Source organism: Hyperolius riggenbachi, chromosome 9, assembly GCF_040937935.1.
Source record: "Hyperolius riggenbachi isolate aHypRig1 chromosome 9, aHypRig1.pri, whole genome shotgun sequence".
Classification (NCBI taxonomy): domain Eukaryota; kingdom Metazoa; phylum Chordata; class Amphibia; order Anura; family Hyperoliidae; genus Hyperolius; species Hyperolius riggenbachi.
In genome coordinates, this window is record NC_090654.1 from 137704774 (window position 1) to 137727235 (window position 22462).

Below are 22462 nucleotides of genomic sequence, written 5' to 3' on the forward strand. Positions count from 1 at the left end.
TTTTTCAAAGTTCTCATCCCCATTGAAGTCTATTGCGGTTCGCGAACTTTAACGCGAACCGAACCTTCCGCGGAAGTTCGCGAACCCGGTTCGCGAACCTAAAATCGGAGGTTCGGCCCAACTCTAGCAAACACATGGCGTGTTCGACCCGCCCCCTATACATCATCATGGAGCCAAACTTCGACCCCTCACCTCAGAGTCAGCAGGCACATGGCAGCCAATCAGCTATCCCTCCTTTCTGGACTACACCCCCCCCCCCCCTAAAAACGCCAGCATGGCAGCCATTTTACACTCTGTCTGTGGCTGCTGTGAAGTAGTGTAGGGAGAGAGCTGTACTGCTAACAGGGAAATTGTTAGTTAGGCCTCTGTTCTGTGTCCCCAGTGGAGTTACTTGCTGCTAGTTCAGCGTCCTGAACACCCAAGAGCCCTTATAAGGGCTGGTACATTGGTGTTCTTGCTATTGCTAAGCAGGGAAAATGTCTGTCCACCTACTAAAGTGAAGCAATATGTGCTGTCTCACAACTGTTCATTGTAAAGTTCTGTACAGTGGCTGTAGACAGACAGCTGGTTGTACACATACATCAAATATACCCGTGGGTACTGCCTACTAGTCTGCCCTCCATGTCTCCTAGTTGCACCCTTCAAGACTTCTACAGCTATGTGACACAGCTGCCATCAGCATATCTGGTCTAGCTAATGTATTCCTCCCTATCCCGTCCTACCAGTTCTGCTGGGTGGATCACAGACATATATGTGATGTAATTATACAAAGGACTAATATTCAAAATAACTAGAGCTATCACAAACAGCACTGGGATGTAAATTATGCTATCAGATCAGATTTAAGGTGCAGAGTCTGGTAGCAATTGTTAACTTTTCATATATTGGAGTTCGATTCAAATACAGGAGATATAGTAATTACCGGTAGTAATGATAAGTACTTATACAGCTTACTGTAGTTTAACATTAGACAAACCAGTACTACTGAAGATTTTTTTGTGATATATAATTATCTAAAACGACCATGTTAAAATTTCACAGCAAAGCATTGAGGTAGAGCTGTTCATTACATTTTTTGTCACTCTGATGCCTGGTACACACCATGCAATTTCCCGTCAGATTTCGGGTCGAAAAGATAATTTCTGACAGGTCCGATCTGATTTCTGATCATTTTTTTACAGAAATCATCTGAAAATCGATCAGAAAAGCATTTCGGAAATCACATCGGGCCTATCATAAATTATCGACTCGACCCAAAATCTGATGGGAAATTGCATGCTGTGTACCAGGCATAAGACACTGGATGTCATAAGACACTGGATGTCTAGCGATGTATGGGCAGATTCGACCAATAGACAGATCTTTCTCTGATCGAATCTGATCAGAAAGAGATGCCTTGGCTGCCCATACACTGCAGGCCAATCCTCGATGGATTATTATTATTATTACTTATTGTATTTATAAAGCGCCAACATATTACGCAGCGCTGATTACAGGCTCATGATACCGCTTTTCCATCTGCATCCCCCAAATGTTTTATTTAGCCCGAAATCAATAAAACCAGTCAGATCTGGGACAAGGTCCTCCAGCACCCAAGGCTGAGACACCAAAATGCGCCCCTCCATCCCTCCCACCCCAGCCGTCACACACTGATTGCTATTAGACTAAGAGGGCTACACGGTCCACAACCTCCCCAACACCTTAATATCTAGTTATCTGGCTTGCAGTCACTGCTATGTATCCCCGTTTCTTATTCCTTTCTGCTTCAAACAAAATTAGGAATGACAGCTGAATGAATTGTGCGCCCCCTCCTACACTGCGCCCTGAGGCTGGAGCCTCTCCAGCCTATGCCTCGGCCCGGCCCTGAAACCAGTCAAACCACTGATCAGACATGCTTGTAACTGCACCGATTTTTTTTCTGATTCAATAATTATTGAATTGGATGGTTTATCGACCGCCAAGTCAATAGATTTATGGCCACATTTAAAGGACTCTTTTTGTAAAAATTATATTATGCATATTTGCACTTTTCCTAATTTAATAAAAATCCTCATTGAATAATCTCTTTTTATGTTGTTTCTATCCTCCGCTTCATGTGGAGCTACCTTTTATTATTATTATTATTATTTAGTATTTATATAGCGTCGACATATTACGCAGCGCTGTACAGTGTATATATATATATCTTGTCACTAACTGTCCCTCAAAGGAGCTCACAATCTAATCCCTACCATTGCCATATGTCTATATTATGTAGTGTAAGTACTGTAGTCTAGGGCCAATTTTAGGGGGAGCCAATTAACTTATCCGTATGTTTTTGGAGTGTGGGAGGAAACCGGAGTGCCCGGAGGAAACCCACGCAGACACGGAGAGAACATACAAACTCTTTGCAGATAGTGCCCTGGCTGGGATTCGAACCAGGGACCCAGCGCTGCAAGGCGAGAGAGCTAACCACTACGCCACCATGCTACCTTCAATGTTGTCAACTGTTACTAAGATGGGAGATATTACTTTCAACTGCTGCTAATGCATGCCAGCATCCTCACAGATTTGGGGTTCCATTCAAACTGTGGATTTAATGTGTCAGAAAAGTAAATCAAGCAAAACTGTATGGTAGGAAATAGAAGGTGTTTACACTTCCATGGACAGGGTTGAAAGTTCCCCTCACAAAGGAAAGCTATAAAACCATTACTTCTTCATAACAGGCCTGTTTCCTCCACATAATGACTCCCTGGCCCTGCACATTCTTTGATTCCTACATCACAAGGAAATTGATAGTAAGTCAAGAAAACAGGACTGTCATAAACCAATAACTGTCAAAGAGACATTCAAAGAGACATTCCCAATGTCATGTCCACGGGAAAACGAGGGCTATATCGTCCGGTGATTCAACTCTGCTATATATGATTCCACATTGTGACATAAATTAAGGGATTTTTTTTAAGTAACATGAGTAGGCTGGTTTTATATATACTATATATACTATATATACTATATACTATATATATACTATATATACCTATGGAGGTTGTTGAAATAACCGGTTTTACAACAGGACTAGCTAGAGTTAGGATTGCGTATTAACATGCTAATGCGAATTGGTGGCTTACCCAATCTCTATATGAGATCACAGATTGTATCGCTTGTACATACAATCGAAATTGTATTGTGTGTGGACTCACCAACCAATCCAAAAGGTTACTTTGCCTGCAGTGCTGAATTCCTTCAGAATTCCCTCAGGGTCTAAGGGCTGAATGGTAATCTGGGGTAAAGGGAACAGGAATTTGAGGGTGAAGTCACACCCAGCCCAGTGTGTAAATGCAGAGTATAGCTGTGCTCTCACTTCTCCGCTGAAGTGCAGTGCTGTGCTTTCACCTGTGTGTTCATCACTCACCCTAGTGCCCATCATCACCTACCGCAAGTAGCGTGATTACACGTGACATGGGGAGAGTGAGGTGCTAGCACTAGGGGGAGCAGGAGACAGACAGAATGGTCACACAGGCACAGTGTTGCAGTCCAACGTGAATGTGAGAGCACAGCTTCTGCTGCGCTATACTGTGCCTTTACACACTGGGCTGGTGGAACACAGGAAGGGACGGTAACAGATAGTGGCACAAAGGAACAGAAGGAGGTACAAACAGGGACAGAGGGAGGCACAGTGGGACAGAGGGAGGCACGTGGGGGGAGGTAGCACAAGGGGACAGAAGGAGGCACAAGTAGATAGAAGGTGGCACAGGGGTACTGAAGGAAGCACAAAGGGGGGCAGGGGGAGGGAAAAAGAGGGACAGAAGGAGGCTCAAAAGGGGACAGAAGGATGCACAAATGGGGACAGAATGAGGCAAAAAGAGGGACAGAAGGAGGCACAGGGGGACAGAAGGATGAACAGGGGACACAAGACGGCACATGGGGACAGAAGGAGACACAGATGGGACACAAGAAAGCACATGGGGGACAGGAGGCTCCCGTGGGGCATGGCTTTGTTCAGGAGGCATGGCTTAGTTCAAGGGACTTATTTCAGGGTGGGGTTTAATCAGGGGCATGCCCAGGGCCGGGCCGAGGCAGAGGCGAAAGAGGCTCCAGCCTCGGGGCGCAGTGTAGGAGGGGGCGCACAACTCACTCAGCTATCATTCCCCTATTGTGTTTTAAGCAAAGAGAAATAAGAAAAGGGGATATATGGCAGTGACTGCAAGCCAGGTAACCAGAAATTAAGGTGTTGGGGGCCCTGGGGCGCCTCCTAGTCTAATAGCAATCAGTGTGTGCTGATAGGGTGGGAGGGATAGGGGGCGCACTTGGGTGTCTCAGCCTTGGGTGCTGGAGGACCTTGTCCCCGCTCTGGGCATGCCCAACCCCTGCCCCTCCCCCCCTTCAACCCAGATTAATGGCACTTCAGTCAGTAACCTGGAATGCCTCTGCTTAAATATGGCCTGCCAAGCTGTACTCTGTTGCTGTAGTGTCTAGCAAGTTTTCTAGAAAAAATAAAAATAAACTGTTTTACCATCTGCACATGGTGGCAGGTAAGATTAGGCTTTAAGTTTACAAAAATGACTCATATAGTAATGATATATAGATGTTTAGAGTTAACCTTTACAGTTATTTTATAATATTTTCAGAAAAATGGTTTTCCTAACTTTTTTGTGTTTAGTACAATACGAATGCATTGGATACAGTAGAATCCCTTTATAGTAAACTTCAAGGGACCTGGTCAAGTAGCTTACACTTTCAGAAGTTGTATATATTTTAGGATTGGCCATACATTGCATATTTATACAGACGCATGGTCAGGACCTGGGGACTGAGTTAACTATAGCCATAGGTTTAATACATCAGAGTTTACTACTACTTTGTCAGCAGAAAAGAGTGTCCTTTTACTGCAACATTAAACAAATTGCTTAACATTTCAAAAGTAAAGTCTCTTACAGAGTACGCGAGTCAAAACATCAGGTGGAGTTCTAAACTTATTTGACATACAATATTTTTAAGATAAAACAATATCTGTTACTTTGCAATACGATACAAAAATATATATCACTATGGTCTCAATTCACTAAGCTTTATCACTTTATCGAATGTTTGATAATTTATCTCATGGGTAAAATCTAATTTTGAATTCACTAAGGTTTTATAGATTTATTTAACATTTTATCGATAAAACATTCGATAAATATATAACACCATAGTGAATTTAAAATTAGATTTTACTCATGAGGTAAATTATCAAACGTTTGATAAAGTGTTTGATAAAGCTTAGTGAATTGAGGCCTATTTCTTTATTATCTAATAAAATCAGTAGGAAAATGCATTCAATTGCATTCTTTTTATTTATTGAGTCCTAATGGTGTTTGAAATACAGCACAACCTTTTAAAATGCAACTTCAGATAACTATTCCCATGTGTGATAAGATCCTCATCAGAAGACCTCATTTTAAATGTCATCAACTGAATGTCATCATTTGCTTTTCAGGTTTCCAAGATGTCCATGTCATGATCTTCATTGGCTTTGGTTTCCTGATGACATTCCTCAAGCGCTACGGCTTCAGCAGTGTAGCCTTCAACTTCCTGATTGCTGCCTTTGGCTTGCAATGGTCCACACTCATTCAGGGTTTCTTCCATGGCTTCCATGATGGAAAGATCCATGTTGGCATTGAGAGGTGAGGGATGGAGATTAAGCAGTATGAACAACTGATGGTCACCTGAGATTGATCTCTGGCAGAGATGTGGAGGCATGTGCTTGTTTACTGTGTTCTGCTGCAACCTTGTCCGAAATCCACTTTGATGTCCACAAGAAAGGGGAATGTATTGCAATCTTTTGGCTAGAAAATGACTTTATCAAAGTCCATAGCATTGTGCTTTTGTTCACTGTTGTCCTTTTATAGCATAGATAATATCTCACAGGAATTTGTTCAATCCCAGGATAAATGCACTTACAAACGTGTATAGTAAATCAACACCCAATTGCCCACTTGAGAGAAATATGACACAATACTGATTTTATTCCCCACATCCACTGACGATATCTAACAGTGCTCTGCTTGCCTATCATTTCCATGTTCTCAGTATAAATACAAGAGTCCTGTAAGCTGCTGTCTGCTGTTACAAGTAAAGTCCCCACTGCTTCCTACTCGTGAATGTGTGCGACAGCATTTACCTGCAGAGCTGGATTTTTACTTTTTGCTCCCATCCACCCCCCAAATGCCTAGTGTCTAATGCTGACTCCCCTCCACATACGTACCCCTTCCAACCTATGTATAGCAGCCCCCTTCTATGTTTCCCCATGTGTAGAATCAGCCCGCATTACATGTGCCTCCCTCACCCCCATTCCGTGTGCTGTCTCCATGTACAGAAGTCCCTCTTGTCCATGGGACAGCTCTTCAGCATCTTTTCCCCTATTCTTTGTGCAGACCCTAAATGACCTAACGTTTGCTTTCTGGTAGCAGAATTGTTTTTTAAAAGATAAAGAGTTCCCATATACTGTCTGCAATGATTTCCTGTCGAAATACAGCAGATTTGATCACTGTGATCGAATCTGCTGTGAAAACCTTAACGCAGATGTTGACCGATCAACCAATTTCCACCCAAAATTGATTGATTCAGTCGATCTGTCCAGGCAGAAAATTGTGCTTGATTGCCGGCAGGTCGGGAGTGCATCGTTAGCGGCGTTCAATACAGTGACGACCTATGCAGCAATAGATCACCTGTCTGCCGGCGCAAGTCCGCGGGTCCCCGCAGTCTCTCACTTCTTCCAGCGTCTTTTCTTTTTCTTCACTTCTTGTCCCGTCATGTGAGAAGGTGGAGTTCAAACAGTAGAGAGCGCTCTACTGTTTAAACTTCCGCTTGTCACAGGACAGGAAGTGAAGAGGAGACAGAGGACAATGCTAGACGAAGGGACAACACGGACCCGAGGACTCGCGCCGGCGGATAGCTGATGTATTACAGCAGGCCGGGAAAGCAGGGGCGGCAAGGCAGGGCGGCAGCGACAGTTCCACTGGTTGTGAATCGATGTCATGATGAAATTGATTAAAACTCTGTGTGCAGTGTATGCTTATGGGCAGCCAATAGATACCTTTCTGATCAGATTCAATAAGAGAGGGATCTATCGGTTGGTTGATCTGGTGGCAATCTACCAGTGTATGGCAGCCTTCAGCAACTGGTCTGCATTGACTTCATTTTCTTTGCACTTGTCTTGATAAATCATTACTTAAAGGAGATAAGAACATGTAAACAAACAGAGGAAACAGACAGCACCTAAATGAAGTAAGGAGACGGTCTGATCCAAGTGTGGTGGATCACTCACATTTGCTAATGTCCTCTATCTGCAATACTAGTTTATCAACTCAAGTGTAACTTTAAAGTTACACTACAGTTGCTTTTATTTTTGTTTTCGATAGTATGAGATTTTTTTCTGTTTCAACGTTTTTTAATTAGTTTCAAACAAATGTAATGAAAACTAGTTAATTGTAATTGTACACAGTGTTCATAAGGAACCGTGTCACAAAGTGTCTGAAATGGTAACGTGTCTGGAATGCAGTTCAACACAATTATCTATTTAAATAATTAATTTAAACACAACAAATAACAAGACTATTTCCACACATTAATATTGTTGTATCCACCCATTTTATTGGCCCAGTTTCTTGTTGTCAAATTACTCATATGGGCCCCTCCTCCTGCCAGGGAAGGCATGCTCAGGCTACGGATATGGTTTTAGGGTGAGTCTTAACTGTGATATCCCAATACACCAAAGTTGTAATTCATTTACCTTGGGATTTTGGGGAACAATGTGCTAAACCAATGCTGTTCCTTCAATGTCTATTTAGCAATACTGTACATATTGTACACTTTTTAGAAAAGGAGAGTTAAGGAGAGAAGGGTGGTTTCCCTCTACTCTGAAAGAAGCAATCGTCAGGCCTCTACTCAAGAAACCATCCTTAGACCCAGATGCTCTAAACAGCTACAGACCTGTCTCAAACCTCCCCTTTCTGGGAAAAGTTATTGAAAAGGCTGTCTACCTCCAACTTGAAGCCAGGCTCTCCAGAAACAACATCCTTGACCCTCTTCAATCTGGCTTCAGGAAATATCACAGCTGTGAAACAGCCCTCACCCAGATTTGCAATGATCTGCTCAGTGCAAGAGACAAGGGTCAATGTTCCATCCTGATTTTGCTCGACCTCTCAGTGGCTTTTGACACAGTCAATCATGAAATCTTGCTCAACAGGCTACAAGAGTACTGTGGCATAGATGGCTTTGTTCTCCGGTGGTTCAACTCCTTCCTGGCTGGCAGAACACAAAGAGTAGCCTTAGGGCCCTTCCTCTCCAACCCTGTACCACTAAAATACGGTGTACCTCAGGGCGCAATATTATCCCCTTTACTTTTCCCCATATACATGCTGCCACTTGGAGAAATCATACAAAAACATGGCCTGACATATCATTGCTATGCTGATGACACCCAGCTATATTTGTCATTCAAACCTGACGTCACAGACCCTACTCCACAAATAAACGCATGCTTAGCTGAGCTTCAGGAGTGGATGAATAATAATTGGCTAAAACTTAATGCTGACAAAACCGAGGTTCTTGTTATCGAGGGCCAGGGCTCAACAGCAAAGCAGCCCAAGTCTCAACCAACACCGCTAAGGATAGGGAGCTCAGACCTGAACAACTCAGACTGTGTGCGCAGCCTGGGAGTACTGATTGATGGGAAATTAAGCTTCAGGAATCAAATCTCAGCTGTTGTGAAACATTCCTTTTTTCACCTAAGGAATATTGCAAGGATTAAACACCTAATTCCTTCAGAGTATCTTCCAACCCTAGTTCATGCCTTCGTCACATCAAGGTTAGACTACTGCAACGTCCTCTACACAAGCCTGCATAAGAAAGACTTACGCCGCCTGCAATTAGTACAGAATGCCGCCGCAAGGCTGTTAACGAGCCAACCCTGCCATTGCCACATAACACCAACCCTGTGCTCACTCCACTGGCTACCGATAAAATGGAGAATTCTGTTTAAGATTGGCTTACTGACATTCAAATCCTTGCACAATCTGGGACCTGAATACCTGAAGGACCTGTTGCAACTGTATCACACCCCCCACAATCTTAGATCAAAAGGACGTAACACCTTGGTCACCCCCAGAGTCCACCTCAAAACCTTTGGAGACAGAGCCTTTTGTCATGCTGCCCCTACACTTTGGAACTCCCTGCCACACCCAATCAGGACAGCTCCATCCCTGGAAGCATTTAAGTCTAAACTGAAAACCTACCTCTTCAGTTTGGCATTCATGAACATCTGACAATCTCCTCTGTAACACAACCCAGCTTGCAACCCTGTATTAATCTGAGACACAGCTATGCGCTTTGAGTCCTATGGGAGAAAAGCGCTTTACAAATGTTATTGTATTGTATTGTATAGAAACAGATAGAAAAGAAGAATAGTAAAGAGGTAGAAAGTCCAGGGAGGTGGGAGATATGCGAGCATCTTTAATAGTATGTAGTGGTAAAAGATATGTAGCTTACTTATTACATAAAGAATACTCTACAGCCTTCGACTATCCCATAGTAGTTTGCTACCAGTGGGGAACAAACTTTCTGGAATGCATCCATCTTATCATTAAGGACAAATTTTATTTTTTTTCAAAGAAGAGAAACTGTCCCAATTTATTCTTAATGTGTTCCAATACAGTAGCAAGAAGGGCTGTCTTCAGGAGGCAGCTATTGTCTTCTTTTCTGCAGTAAATATATAGAACAATAGCTCTTCTTGTCACACCTTGTATTTTCTGGCCGAGCAGGGCCTGAACCGAGTTTTTTCCTATGGAAAATCCTGAAATCGGTACATACTATGAGAGTTATTACTAGAGTGGGGCCGAACCTCCGATTTTCGGTTTCGCGAACCGGGTTCGCGAACTTCCGTGGAAGGTTCGGTTCGCGTAAAAGTTTGCGAACCGCAATAGACTTCAATGGGGATGCGAACTTTGAAAAAAAAAATTATTCTGGCCACAAAAGTGATGGAAAAGATGTTTCAAGGGGTCTAACACCTGGAGGGGGGCATGGTGGAGTGGGATACATGCCAAAAGTCCCCGGGAAAAATCCAGATTTGACGCAAAGCAGCGTTTTAAGGGCAGAAATCACATTGAATGCTAAATGACAGGCCTAAAGTGCTTTAAAACATCTTGCATGTGTATACATCAATCAGGTAGTGTAATTAAGGTACTGCTTTACACTGACACACCAAACTCACCGTGTAACGCACCGCAAACAGCTGTTTGTGTAGTGACGGCCGTGCTGGACTGGTGCGCACCATGGCGAGAGTGCAGGTTTTGGTGGCTTTACAGCCCATATGGTCGCCTGGCTGATGTAGGTGAATGACAGAACAGTGACTGTCCAGCTGATCAAATTTGGTCTGACCACAATGAGGCAACGACCTCATTATCGTGGGTGTGCCCCCCGAGACACTCATCTAGGCACCGGTCATTGCTTCATTGTGATACGCAAGCCCCTTCACCACGGCAAGGTAATGATCACGAAGGGGAATGGGCGCATGTACATGCCTTTTCTTTTGTTGTTGCAGCTGCCCGCAGTGCAGCCAGAAAAATTAGACAGTCATGTACACGCACCAGAAAAATTATTACAGCGGCCGCTGCTAGCAGCGGCCTAAAAAATTCAGCAATCCGCCTTGAGACCCGGACCCTGTTGGTGGTGGCGGAGAAGGTAGTCAAGCGGCCTGCAGGCAGACATGCTGTGTGGAGGGACTGGGAGCGACTTAGTCTTCTTGGGGCAGGCCAGGCAGCCAGTCACACGGCGTGCAGGCAGAGATGCTGTGTGTGCGGGGACTGATTTAGTCTTGGGGCGGGCAGCAGCCCTCCGGGATCCATGCCTCATTCATTTTGATAAAGGTGAGGTACTTAACACTTTTGTGACTTAGGCGACTTCTCTTCTCAGTGACAATGCCTCCAGCTGCGCTGAAGGTCCTTTCTGACAGGACACTTGCGGCAGGGCAGGAGAGAAGCTGGATGGCAAATTGGGACAGCTCTGGCCACAGGTCAAGCCTGCGCACCCAGTAGTTCAAGGGTTCCTCATCGCTGTTCACAGCAGTGTCTACATCCACACTTAAGGCCAGGTAGTCGGCTACCTGCCGTTCCAGGCGTTGGTGGAGGGTGGATCCGGAAGGGCTACGGCGAGGCGTTGGACTAAAGAACGTCCGCATGTCCGACATCACCATGAGATCGCTGGAGTGTCCTGTCTTTGACTGCGTGGACATGGGAGGAGGATTAGTGGCAGTGGTACCTTGCTGGTGTTGTGCTGTCACATCACCCTTAAAGGCATTGTAAAGCATAGTTGACAGCTGGTTCTGCATGTGCTGCATCCTTTCCACCTTCAGGTGAGTTGGTAACAGGTCCGCCACTTTGTGCCTGTACCGAGGGTCTAGTAGTACAGCTCATTCCCCTTGAAGTTTTTTATACGGTGGTCCCTCAACAGGCAGGACAGCATAAAAGACGACATCTGCACAAAGTCAGATCCAGATGTACCATGCATCTCCTCTTGCTCTTCCTCAGTGACGTCACGTAAGTCAACCTCCTCCCCCCAGCCGCGAACAATACCACGGGAAGGTTGAGCAGCACAAGCCCCCTGCGACGCCTGCTGCGGTTGTTCTCCTGCCACCGTCCCCTCCTCCTCCTCCCCCAAAGAAACACCTTGCTCATCATCCTCTGAGTCTGACTCGTCTTCTGCACACGACTTCTCTTCTTCCTCCTCCTCCCCCCTCTGTGCTGCCGCAGGTGTTGAGGAAACAGCTGGGTCTGATGAAAATTGGTCCCATGCCTGTTCCTGCCGTAACTGTTCCTGGTCACGCTCATTCGCAGCTTCATCCGCCACTCTACACACAGCACGCTCCAAGAAGTAAGCGTAGGGAATCAAGTCGCTGATGGTGCCTTCACTGCGGCTCACCAGGTTGGTCACCTCCTCAAACGGCCGCATGAGCCTGCATGCATTTCTCATCAGTGTCCAGTTGTCGGGCCAGAACATCCCCATCTTCCCAGACTGTTTCATTCTACTGTAGTTGTAGAGGTACTGGGTGATGGCTTTCTTCTGTTCTAGCAGGCGGGAGAACATGAGCAGGGTCGAATTCCAGCGAGTCGGGCTATCGCAAATCAGGCGTCTCACCGGCAAGTTGTTTTTCCGCTGAATTTCCGCAAAGCGTGCCATGGCTGTGTAAGACCGCCTCAAATGCCCACAGAACTTCCTGGCCTGCTTCAGGACATCCGCTAAGCCAGGGTACTTTGACACAAATCTTTGAACAACTAGATTCATGACATGTGTCATGCAGGGTATGTGTGTCAGCTTCCCCATATGCAAAGCGGCAAGCAGATTGCTGCCGTTGTCGCACACCACGTTGCCTATCTCCAGGTGGTGCGGGGTCAGCCACTCATCCACCTGTTTCTTAAGAGCAGCCAGGAGAGCTGCTCCAGTGTGACTCTCCGCTTTGAGGCAAGACATGTCTAAGATGGCGTGACACCGTCGTACCTGGCATGCAGCATAGGCCCTGCGGAGCTGGGGCTGTGTAGCTGGAGAGGAGAACTGCCACTCAGCCAAGGAGGAGGAGGACAGCGAAAAGCATGTAGCAGGAGGAGAGGAGGTGGCAGGAGGCCTGCCTGCAAGCCGTGGAGGTGTCACAATTTGGTCCGCTGCGCCCTGCTTGCCATCGTTCACCAGGTTGACCCAATGGGCTGTGTACGTAATGTAGCGGCCCTGCCCGTGCTTGGCAGACCAGGCATCCGTGGTCAGGTGTACCCTTGACCCAACGCTCTTCGCAAGAGATGACACCACTTGCCTCTCAACTTCACGGTGCAGTTGGGGGATGGCCTTTCTAGAAAAATAAGTGCGGCCTGGCATCTTCCACTGCGGTGTCCCGATGGCCACAAATTTACGGAAGGCCTCAGAGTCCACCAGCCGGTATGGTAACAGCTGGCGAGCTAACAGTTCCGCCACGCCAGCTGTCAGACGCCGGGCAAGGGGGTGACTGGCCGAAATTGGCTTCTTCCGCTCAAACATTTCCTTCACGGACACCTGACTGCTGCTGTGGGCAGAGGAGCAGGAACCGCTCAAGGGCAGAGGCGGAGTGGAGGAGGGTGCCTGTGAAGGTGCAAAGGAGAAAGCGGCAGAAGCAGATGATGCACCTGAAGGAGGAAGAGGAGAAGGAGGATGACTTTTCTTTTGTGTGCTGCTGCTGCTTTTGCTCAGGTGGCCATCCCATTGCTGTTTGTGCCTTTTCTCCAGGTGCCTTCGTAAGGCACTTGTCCCTACGTGAGTGTTGGCCTTTCCACGGCTCAATTTTTGTTGGCAGAGAGAACAGATGGCTTTGCTCCGATCTGAGGCACACACATTAAAAAATTTCCACACCGCTGAGCCACCCTGGGATGTGGGCACTATGGGGGCCTCAGCAGCTGATGCTGAAGGGCAAGTTGGCTGGCTGTACATAGGTGGCGATACATGGTGCCGGACACTTCCACCAGCTGTTTCTGACGAAGAGCTGCCCCAGCTTCTTTCAGCAACTTCTCTCCTCCTGCTACTCTCTGACTCCCCCTCTGAACTGTCCCTCTCTTCATCTCCTCTATTGGGAACATACAGAGGATCCGTATCATCGTCATCATCGTAATCATCCTGCCCAGCTTCGCTTGCCTCAGAAAAATCCAACCATGCACCATCAGTAGGTCCTTCATCCTCCTTACACGTTACATCCATAGTGTTGCTGCGTAACTCAGACATATGAGCTGGTGAAAATTAATCTGGCTGTAACAACAATGGCTGTGCATCAGTGATTTCACCACTAAATAATTCTTGTGAAGTGTCAAATGCAGCGGAAGTGGTGCTAGTAGTAGCGCTGGTGGCTGAGCAAGATGAGGTGTTCTTTGTCGCTAAATACTCAACCACGTCCTGACAATCTTGGGAGGTGATGGGACGTGCCTTCTTCCGAGCACTGTACTGTGGGCCAGGTCCACACGAAATTACATTTACACGACCTCGCACAGACCTGCCGGGTGGCCTTCCTCTGGCTCTGGCACTACCTCTTCCTCTACCTGTTTTGTCCATATCGGGTATGCACGGAGTGGTATATCACACTGCGTGCACTCACGTAGGTAGGTGGGTTCACTTAACTGCACAGGTATGCGCACTGATGCGGTGGGTTCACTGAACAGAACAGGTATGCAGTGGCGGGTTCACTGAACAGAACAGGTATGCAGTGGCGGGTTAACTGAACAGGTATACAGTGGCGGGTTCACTAAACAGAACAGGTATGCAGTGGCGGGTTCACTGAACAGAACAGGTATGCAGTGGTGGGTTCACTGACCACAACAGGTATGCAGTGGCGGGTTAACTGAACAGGTATACAGTCGCGGGTTCACTGAAAAGAACAGGTATACAGTGGCAGGTTCACTGAACAGTACAGGTATGCAGTGGCGGGTTCACTGAACAGAACAGGTATACAGTGGCGGGTTCACTGAACACAACAGGTATGCAGTGGCAGTTTAACTGAACGGGTATACAGTCGCGGGTTCACTGAAAAGAACAGGTATACAGTGGCAGGTTCACTGAACAGTACAGGTATGCAGTGGCGGGTTCACTGAACAGAACAGGTATACAGTGGCGGGTTCACTGAACACAACAGGTATGCAGTGGCAGTTTAACTGAACGGGTATACAGTGGCAGGTTCACTGAACAGAACAGGTATGCAGTGGCGGGTTCACTGAACAGAACAGGTATGCAGTGGCAGGTTCACTGAACAGGTATACAGTGGCAGGTTCACTGAACAGGTATACAGTGGCGGGTTTACTGAACAGAACAGGTATGCAGTGGCAGGTTCACTGAACAGGTATACAGTGGCGGGTTCACTGAACAGAACAGGTATACAGTGGCAGGTTCACTGAACAGAACAGGTATACAGTGGCGGGTTCACTGAACAGAACAGGTATGCAGTGGCGGGTTCACTGAACAGTACAGGTATGCAGTGGCAGGTTCACTGAACAGGTATGCAGTGGTGGGTTCACTGAACAGGTATGCAGTGGTGGGTTCACTGAACAGGTATGCAGTGGTGGGTTCACAGAACAGGTATGCAGTGGCAGGTTCACTGAACAGGTATGCAGTGGTGGGTTCACTGAACAGGTATGCAGTGGTGGGTTCACTGAACAGGTATGCAGTGGTGGGTTCACAGAACAGGTATGCAGTGGCAGGTTCACTGAACAGGTATGCAGTGGTGGGTTCACTGAACAGGTATGCAGTGGTGGGTTCACTGAACAGGTATACAGTGGTGGGTTCACTGAACAGGTATGCAGTGGTGGGTTCACTGAACAGGTATGCAGTGGTGGGTTCACAGAACAGGTATGCAGCCAGGAACAAGCTAAGCCTAACTAATCTTTCCCTATGAGAGACAGTCTGCAGCAGCTCGCCCTACTCTCACTAACGCAGGCACACGAGTGAGCGTAATGGCCGCCGCTGCCTGCCTTTTATTAGGGGGGTAGTGGCTCCAAGGGCTAGTGTAGCCTAATTGGCTACACTGGGCCTGCTGACTGTGATGTAGAGGGTCAAAGTTGACCCTCATGGTGCATTATGGGGCGAACCGAACTTCCGCAAAACTTCACCTGCGGGACGCGTACGCGAACCACTGAAGTTCGCATGGAACCGTTCGCAGGCGAACCGTTCGGCCCAACTCTAGTTATTACCTGTGAAACATTTATCAGTATTGGACCGCCTAAAATGAGTCTGTAAGGAGAGAGTTAGATAGTATGGGCCATATGCAATTCACTTTTTCACCTGAGTTTTCTCCTAGGAGATAATTTTTCATCTTTGATGTATAATAGTTTTCCTGTACTTTTTAACTAAAAAAGTACCAAAACATAGGTAAAAAAGTAATGATAATTATTTGGAGTATTTTCTAGCTTTCTGGTGGCTTAAAGTCATTTTATTGACAAGTTAAAAACTATCACCTAGTAGAAAACATAGGAGAAAAAATTAATTGCATATGGCCCAATGATTTTTTTAATGTTTCACTGAGGACACTCCTCTTACCTTCTGGGTAGTCTAGATGTTAAGCTTTTTATTTCTGTGTCCTGGTTGAGGTAATTTTTAAGCACTGAGGTGACTGGCTTTAGGCCCGTCGCTGCCATAAAGGCTAAAGGGGCAATTTCCCCAAGGCCCCTGAACTCTACAGGGGCCCCAGAGCCACCGTACCCTGTTGTCTCCCCCACTGCTCTTCTGTACCCCTCACATGTACCAGCATTAATCATTTACCTTACCACCAGTGCACTCTTAGCCACACTGTCTGCCACGTGTTTAGACCAGGGACCGACTGACCATTCGGGCACTCGGGCACGGACCTAGGGCCCGTGGTCGGGGGGGGGGCGCCAGAAAACCCTGAGCAGGAGGGGAGGCAGCCAGTGAAAGGGAGCTGTGGGAACAGCGGGGAAGGGGGGAAGACCTCACCTTGGGGTCCCCCTTCCTGGCTCTCCCCTCCGGAATATTGAAGTGTCGGTGCAGCGGCTGACAGCGGGCGGAGACTTACCGCTGTACAGCCACCGGAGGGAGCTTTGATCTGTGTGCTGCTAGTCTAGCGGCGCACAGATCAAAGCTCCCTCCGGTGGCTGTAATAACGGTAAGTCCCCGCCCGCTGTCAGCCGCTGCACCGACGCTTCAATATTCCGGAGGGGAGAGCCAGGAAGGGGGGCCCCAGGGTGAGGGAAGGGGGGGGAGACTTTCCCCCCTTCTCCATCGCTCTGCCCACAGTTCCCTTTCACTGGCTGCCTCCCCTCCTGGGGACACCTACAAACCTGGCTGTATATACTGGGAACACCTATAGACCTGGCTACATATACTGGGGACACCTATAGACCTGGCTACATATACTGGGGACACCTATAGACCTGGCTATGTATATTGGGGACACCTATCCACCTGGCTACATATACTGGGGACACCTATACACCTAGCTACATATACTGGGAACACCTATCCACCTGGCTACATATACTGAGGACACCTATATACCTGGCTACATATACTGGGGACACCTATAGACCTGGCTACATATATTGGGGACACCTATCCACCTGGCTACATATACTGGGGACACCTATAGACCTGGCTACATATATTGGGGACACCTATCCACCTGGCTACATATACTGGGGACACCTATAGACCTAGCTATCTACACAGAAGACACCTATAGACCTGGCTATCTGTACTTGGGACACCTATAGACCTGGCTACCTATTCTGAAGACACCTGTAGACCTGGCTACCTATACTGGGGGCACCCATGGACCTGGCTACCTATTCTAGGGACACCTATAATCCTGGCTACCTATTCTGGGGACACCTATAGACCTGGCTACTTATACTGGGGACACCTAAAGACCTGGATACCTGCACTGGGAAAACCTATAGACCTGGTTACTTCCACTGGGGATACCTTTTGACCTGGTTACCTATACTGGGGGCACCTATTTTGGGGGAACTTCTGCTGCAAGATTAAGTGTATTTTGGGAAACAGCTGCCAGATTATGTGTATTTTTGGGGAACCGCTGCCAGATTGTGTATAATGGGGGAACCGCTGATTCCAGATTATGTGTATTTTGGGGGAACCACTGCTGCCAGATTACATGTATTTTCGGTGATCCGCTGCCAGATTACGCATATTTTGGAGAGCCGCTGCCAAATTATGTGTATTTGGGGGAACTGCTGCTGCCAGATTACGTCTATTTTCGGGGAACGACTGCCATATTATACCTACCTACGTGAGCTGAGCGCACGCAGTGTCACTGTGCCTGTTCGCTACCTGTCTGTGTGTGACAGGTGCACATTGTTATACCCAGTACTGCATATACCTACCTACCTGTTGTTCACAGTGCACCCACCTACCTACGTGAGTTAAGCGCACGCAGTGTCACTGTGCCTGGCCGCTACCTGTCTGTGTGTGACACGTGCACATTGTAATACCCATTACTGCATATACCTACCTACCTGTTGTTCACAGTGCACCCACCTACCTATGTGAGTTGAGCGCACGCAGTGACACTGTGTCTGTCCGCTACCTGTCTGTGTGTGTGTGACAGGTGCACATTGTTATACCCAGTACTGCATATACCTACCAACCTGTTGTTCACAGTGCACCCACCTACCTATGTGAGCGCATGCAGTGTCACTGAGCCTGTCCACTACCTGTCTGTGTGTGACAGGTGCACATTGTAATACCCATCACTGCATATACCTACCTGTTGTGTTTAGTGCACCCACCTCATCACTGCATATACCTACCTGTTGTGTTCAGTGCACCCACCTACCTACGTGAGTGCACGCAGTGTGGTATACCACTCCGTGCTACCTGATAACTGCACCTGTGTGACTGCACATTGTATTAGTCAAGTCAGTGCATACCTTTCACTTCTTCCCCCCCTGATATGGACACAACGGACAAAACAGGCAGAGGTAGAGGCAGACCCAGAGGCAAGCCACCCAGCAGGAGTACATTTGAAATCGGCGCCTGTAGACTTGGGCGCAGGATACAGCGGTATATAGCTGATCCTGCTTCTCCACAAGTCCGGGCCGATTTAATTACTATTCCCCCTCCAGGCCGCCATGGATAGTGGGGGAATGAAATAATTCGGCTTCCAGCGATTGCTGGAGGCCGAATTATTATGTTTTTAAGCAACCTCGGCTCCGTCTTCTGAAGGAGCCGACATTACTCACTGAGTGCTTCAATAGGAGTGATTCCTATTGAAGTCTATGAGGCGCCGGCTGCTCCCAAATCTAGCAGCGCTGAAAAGCACTGCTCCGACCCAGCAGATCTGTGCGGGTCGTGTTGATGTGATTTTGTGCGGCCCTCGACCAAAGTACAGTGCTCAGAAGAAGGCACGTCCCATCAACCCCCAAGATTGTCAGGACGTAGTTGACTATTTAACACAGAACACCTCATCTTCCGCAGCCACCAGCGCTACTACAAGCACCACATCCGTTGCATCTGACACTTCGCAGGAGTTAATTGGTGGGGAATTAACTGATTCACAGCCATTATTGTTACAACCAGATGAAGGCGCTAAGCAAATTACACCACCTCATATGTCTGAGTTAGGCAGCGACACTATGGACGTAACGTGTGAAGATGATGAAGTACCTGCTGTTGATGCAGTTTTGGATGTGTCTGAGGCAAGCAAAGCTGGGCAGGATGATTATGATGATGACGATGATACGGATCCCACGTATGTTCCCAATAGAGGAGATGAACAGGGGGACAGTTCAGAGGGGGAGTCAGAAAGGAGTAGGAGGAGACGAGTTACTGAAAGAAGCAGGGGGAGCTCATCGTCAGAAACAGCTGGTGGCAGTGTCCGGCGCCATGTATCGCCACCTATGGACAGCCAGTCAACATGCCCTTCAACGTCAGCTGCTGATGCCACCATAGTGCCATCACCCCAGGGGGGCTCAGCGGGTTTGGAAATATTTTCATGTATCTGCCTCAGGTTGGAGCAATGCCATCTGTTGTCTCTGCCTCCAAAAATTGAGCCGTGGAAAGGCCAACACTCACGTAGGGACAAGTGCCTTACGAAGGCACATGGAGAAAAGGCACAAACTGCAATGGGAAGAGCACCTGAGCAAAAACAGCACACAAAAGAAAAGCCACCCTCCTTCTTCTCTTCCTCCTTCAGGTGCAGCATCTTCAGCCGCTTTCTCCCTTGCACCTTCACAGCCACCCTCCTCCACTCCAGCTCTGCCCTTGAGCGGTTCCTGCTCCTCTGCCCACAGCAGCCAGGTGTCCGTGAAGGAAATCTTTGAGCGGAAGTGCCAATTTCTGCCAGTCACCCCCTTGCCCGGCGTCTGACAGCTGGCGTGGCAGAACTGTTATCTCGCCAGCTGTTACCATACAAGATGGTGGACTCTGAGGACTCCCGTAAATTTGTGGCCATTGGGACACCGCAGTGGAATTATTTCTCTAAAAAGGCGATACCCAAACTGTACCGTGAAGTTGAGAGGCAAGTGGTGTCATCTCTGGCACACAGCGTTGGGTCAAGGGTCCACCTGACCATGGATGCCTGGTCTGCAAGCTTGGTTAGGGCCGCTACATTACTTACACAGCCCATTGGGTCAACCTGGTGACCGATGGCAAGCAGGGAGTATGTGGCTGTGCAGCAGATCAACTTGTGACACCTTCACAGCTTGCAGGCAGGTCTCCTGCCACCTCCTCTACTCCTGCTACATCCTCTTTTGCTGTCGTCGTCGTCCTCCTCCTTGGCTGAGTGGCAGTTCAACTCTATGGGTGCTGCAATCTCCTCTCCAGCTCCAGCTCCCCAGGGCCTATGCTGCATGCCAGGTACGACGGTGTCACGCCATCTTAGACATGTCTTGCCTCAAAGCGGAGAGTCACACTGGACCAGCTCTCCTGGCTGCTCTTAACAAATAGGTGGATCAGTGGCTGACCCTGCTCCAGCTGGAGTTCATTAACGTGGTGTGACAACGGCAACAATCTCCTTTCCGCTTTGAATTTGGGAAAGCTGACACATGTACCCTGCATGGCACATGTGCTGAATCTAGTCATTCAAAGATTTGTGTCCAAGTATCCTGGCTTAGAGGACGTCCTGAAGCAGGCCAGGAAGTTGTGTGGGCATTTCAGGCGGTCTTACACGGCCATGGCACGCTTTGCGGACAGTCAGCAGAGAAACAACTTGCCGGTGAGACACTTGATATGTGATAGCCTGACTCGCTGGAATTCGACCCTGGTCATGTTCTCTCACCTGCTAGAACAGGAGAAAGCCGTCACCCAGTACCTCTACAATTTCAGTGAAAGGACATAATCTGGGGAGATGGGGATGTTCTGGCCCAACAACTGGACACTGATGCGAAATGCGGCCGTTTGAGGAGGTGACCAACCTGGTGAGTCGCAGTGAAGGCACCTTCAGCGACTTGATCCCGTACGCTTACTTCCTGGAGCGTGCCGTGCATAGAGTGGTGGATCAAGCTGTGGAGGAGCGTGAAGAGGAACAGTTATGGCAGGAACAACTCAAGGGGAATGAGCTGTACTGGGTGGCCACGCTACTAGACCCTCGGTATAGGCACAAAGTGGCGGACATGTTACCAACTCATCAGAAGGCAGAAAGGATGCAGCACATGCAGAACAAGCTGGCAACTATGCTTTACAATGCGTTTAAGGGTGATGTCACAGCACAACGCAATAAAGGTACCACTGCCAGTAATCCTTCTCCCATGTCCACACAGGCAAGGCTCCAGCGATCTCATGGTGATGTCGGACATACGGACATTCTTTAGTCCAACGCCTCACGCTTCCGGATCCACCCTCCACCAACGCCTGGACCAGCAGGTAGCCGACTACCTGGCCTTAAGTGTGGATGTAGACACTGTGAGCAGCGATGAACCCTTGGACTACTAGGTGCGCAGGCTTGACCTGTGGCCAGTGGCGTTCTGTCCATTGGGCGCACAGGGGCGCCACGCACCGGGTGACAGGTGGGGATGGGGGTGTCAAAGAAGCCAGCCCAACCTATCACAGATTTTAAGCCAGCAGTACATGCTCCGCCTCCCTTCTATTGGAAGCCGGCTAAAACCCCTTTTGGCCCCGCCTCCGTCACCTCGGCTGTCAGTTCAGCCATCCTCCGGAAATCCACCTTCAGCGGGAAGCCGCTCAGGGCTGCACGTGGGACGCACATGGGATGTCTGCCATGATCCCCACCACGGCTGCTGCTGCTGCCGCCTCCGCGTCACCGCAGCACCCTGGGACTATCACCAGACGCCAAATGCTTCCAAGGGAAGACTTGCTCTGCACCTCCTTCCAGGCTCACGGGGAACCCAGAGGCGGGCCCATCCATGCTGCAGCTCCTCCACCGCTGCAGCCATGACAACTAGATGCCGCCTGCCTGCCGCTTCCCTGTGGCTGCTCATCTCCCGACAAGCTGGGCCACCCAGGTACACCTTTGGTGAACATTACAATGTGACACTTCCGCTGGACAGTACACCTCTGTCTCTCCCTCCTGTCTGTCTCCCCCTCCCTCCTATCTCCCCCTCCCTCCTGTCTGTCTGTCTCTCCCTCCCTCTCTCCTGTCTGTCTCCCCCCCCCCCTCCCTCCTGTCTGTCTCCCCCCCCCCCTCCCTCCTGTCTGTCTCTCCCTCCCTCCCTCCCTCCTGTCTGTCTCTCCCTCCCTCCCTCCTGTCTGTCTCTCCCTCCCTCCCTCCTGTCTGTCTCTCCCTCCCTCCTGTCTGTCTCTCCCTCCCTCCTGTGTCTCCCTCCCTCCCGTCTCTCCCTCCCTCCTGTCTGTCTCTCCCTCCTGTCTGTCTCGCCCTCTCTCCTGCCCTCCCTCCTGTCTGTCTCTCCTCTGTCTCTCCCTCCCTCCTGTCTGTCTCTCCCTCCCTCCTGTCTGTCTCGCCCTCTCTCCTGCCCTCCCTCCTGTCTGTCTCTCCTCTGTCTCTCCCTCCCTC

General features: G+C 48.6%; 1 protein-coding gene across 1 annotated transcript in view; it reads left to right on the plus strand.

Moving 5' to 3' along the window:
• RHBG (Rh family B glycoprotein) overlaps window positions 1-22462 on the plus strand; it is a 115362-nt gene that overhangs the window by 45906 nt on the left and 46994 nt on the right. Inside the window, exon 2 of the mRNA XM_068253570.1 lies at window positions 5462-5648. Coding sequence (XP_068109671.1) covers window positions 5462-5648 — 187 coding nt within the window. The remainder of the gene's footprint in view (window positions 1-5461; window positions 5649-22462) is intronic.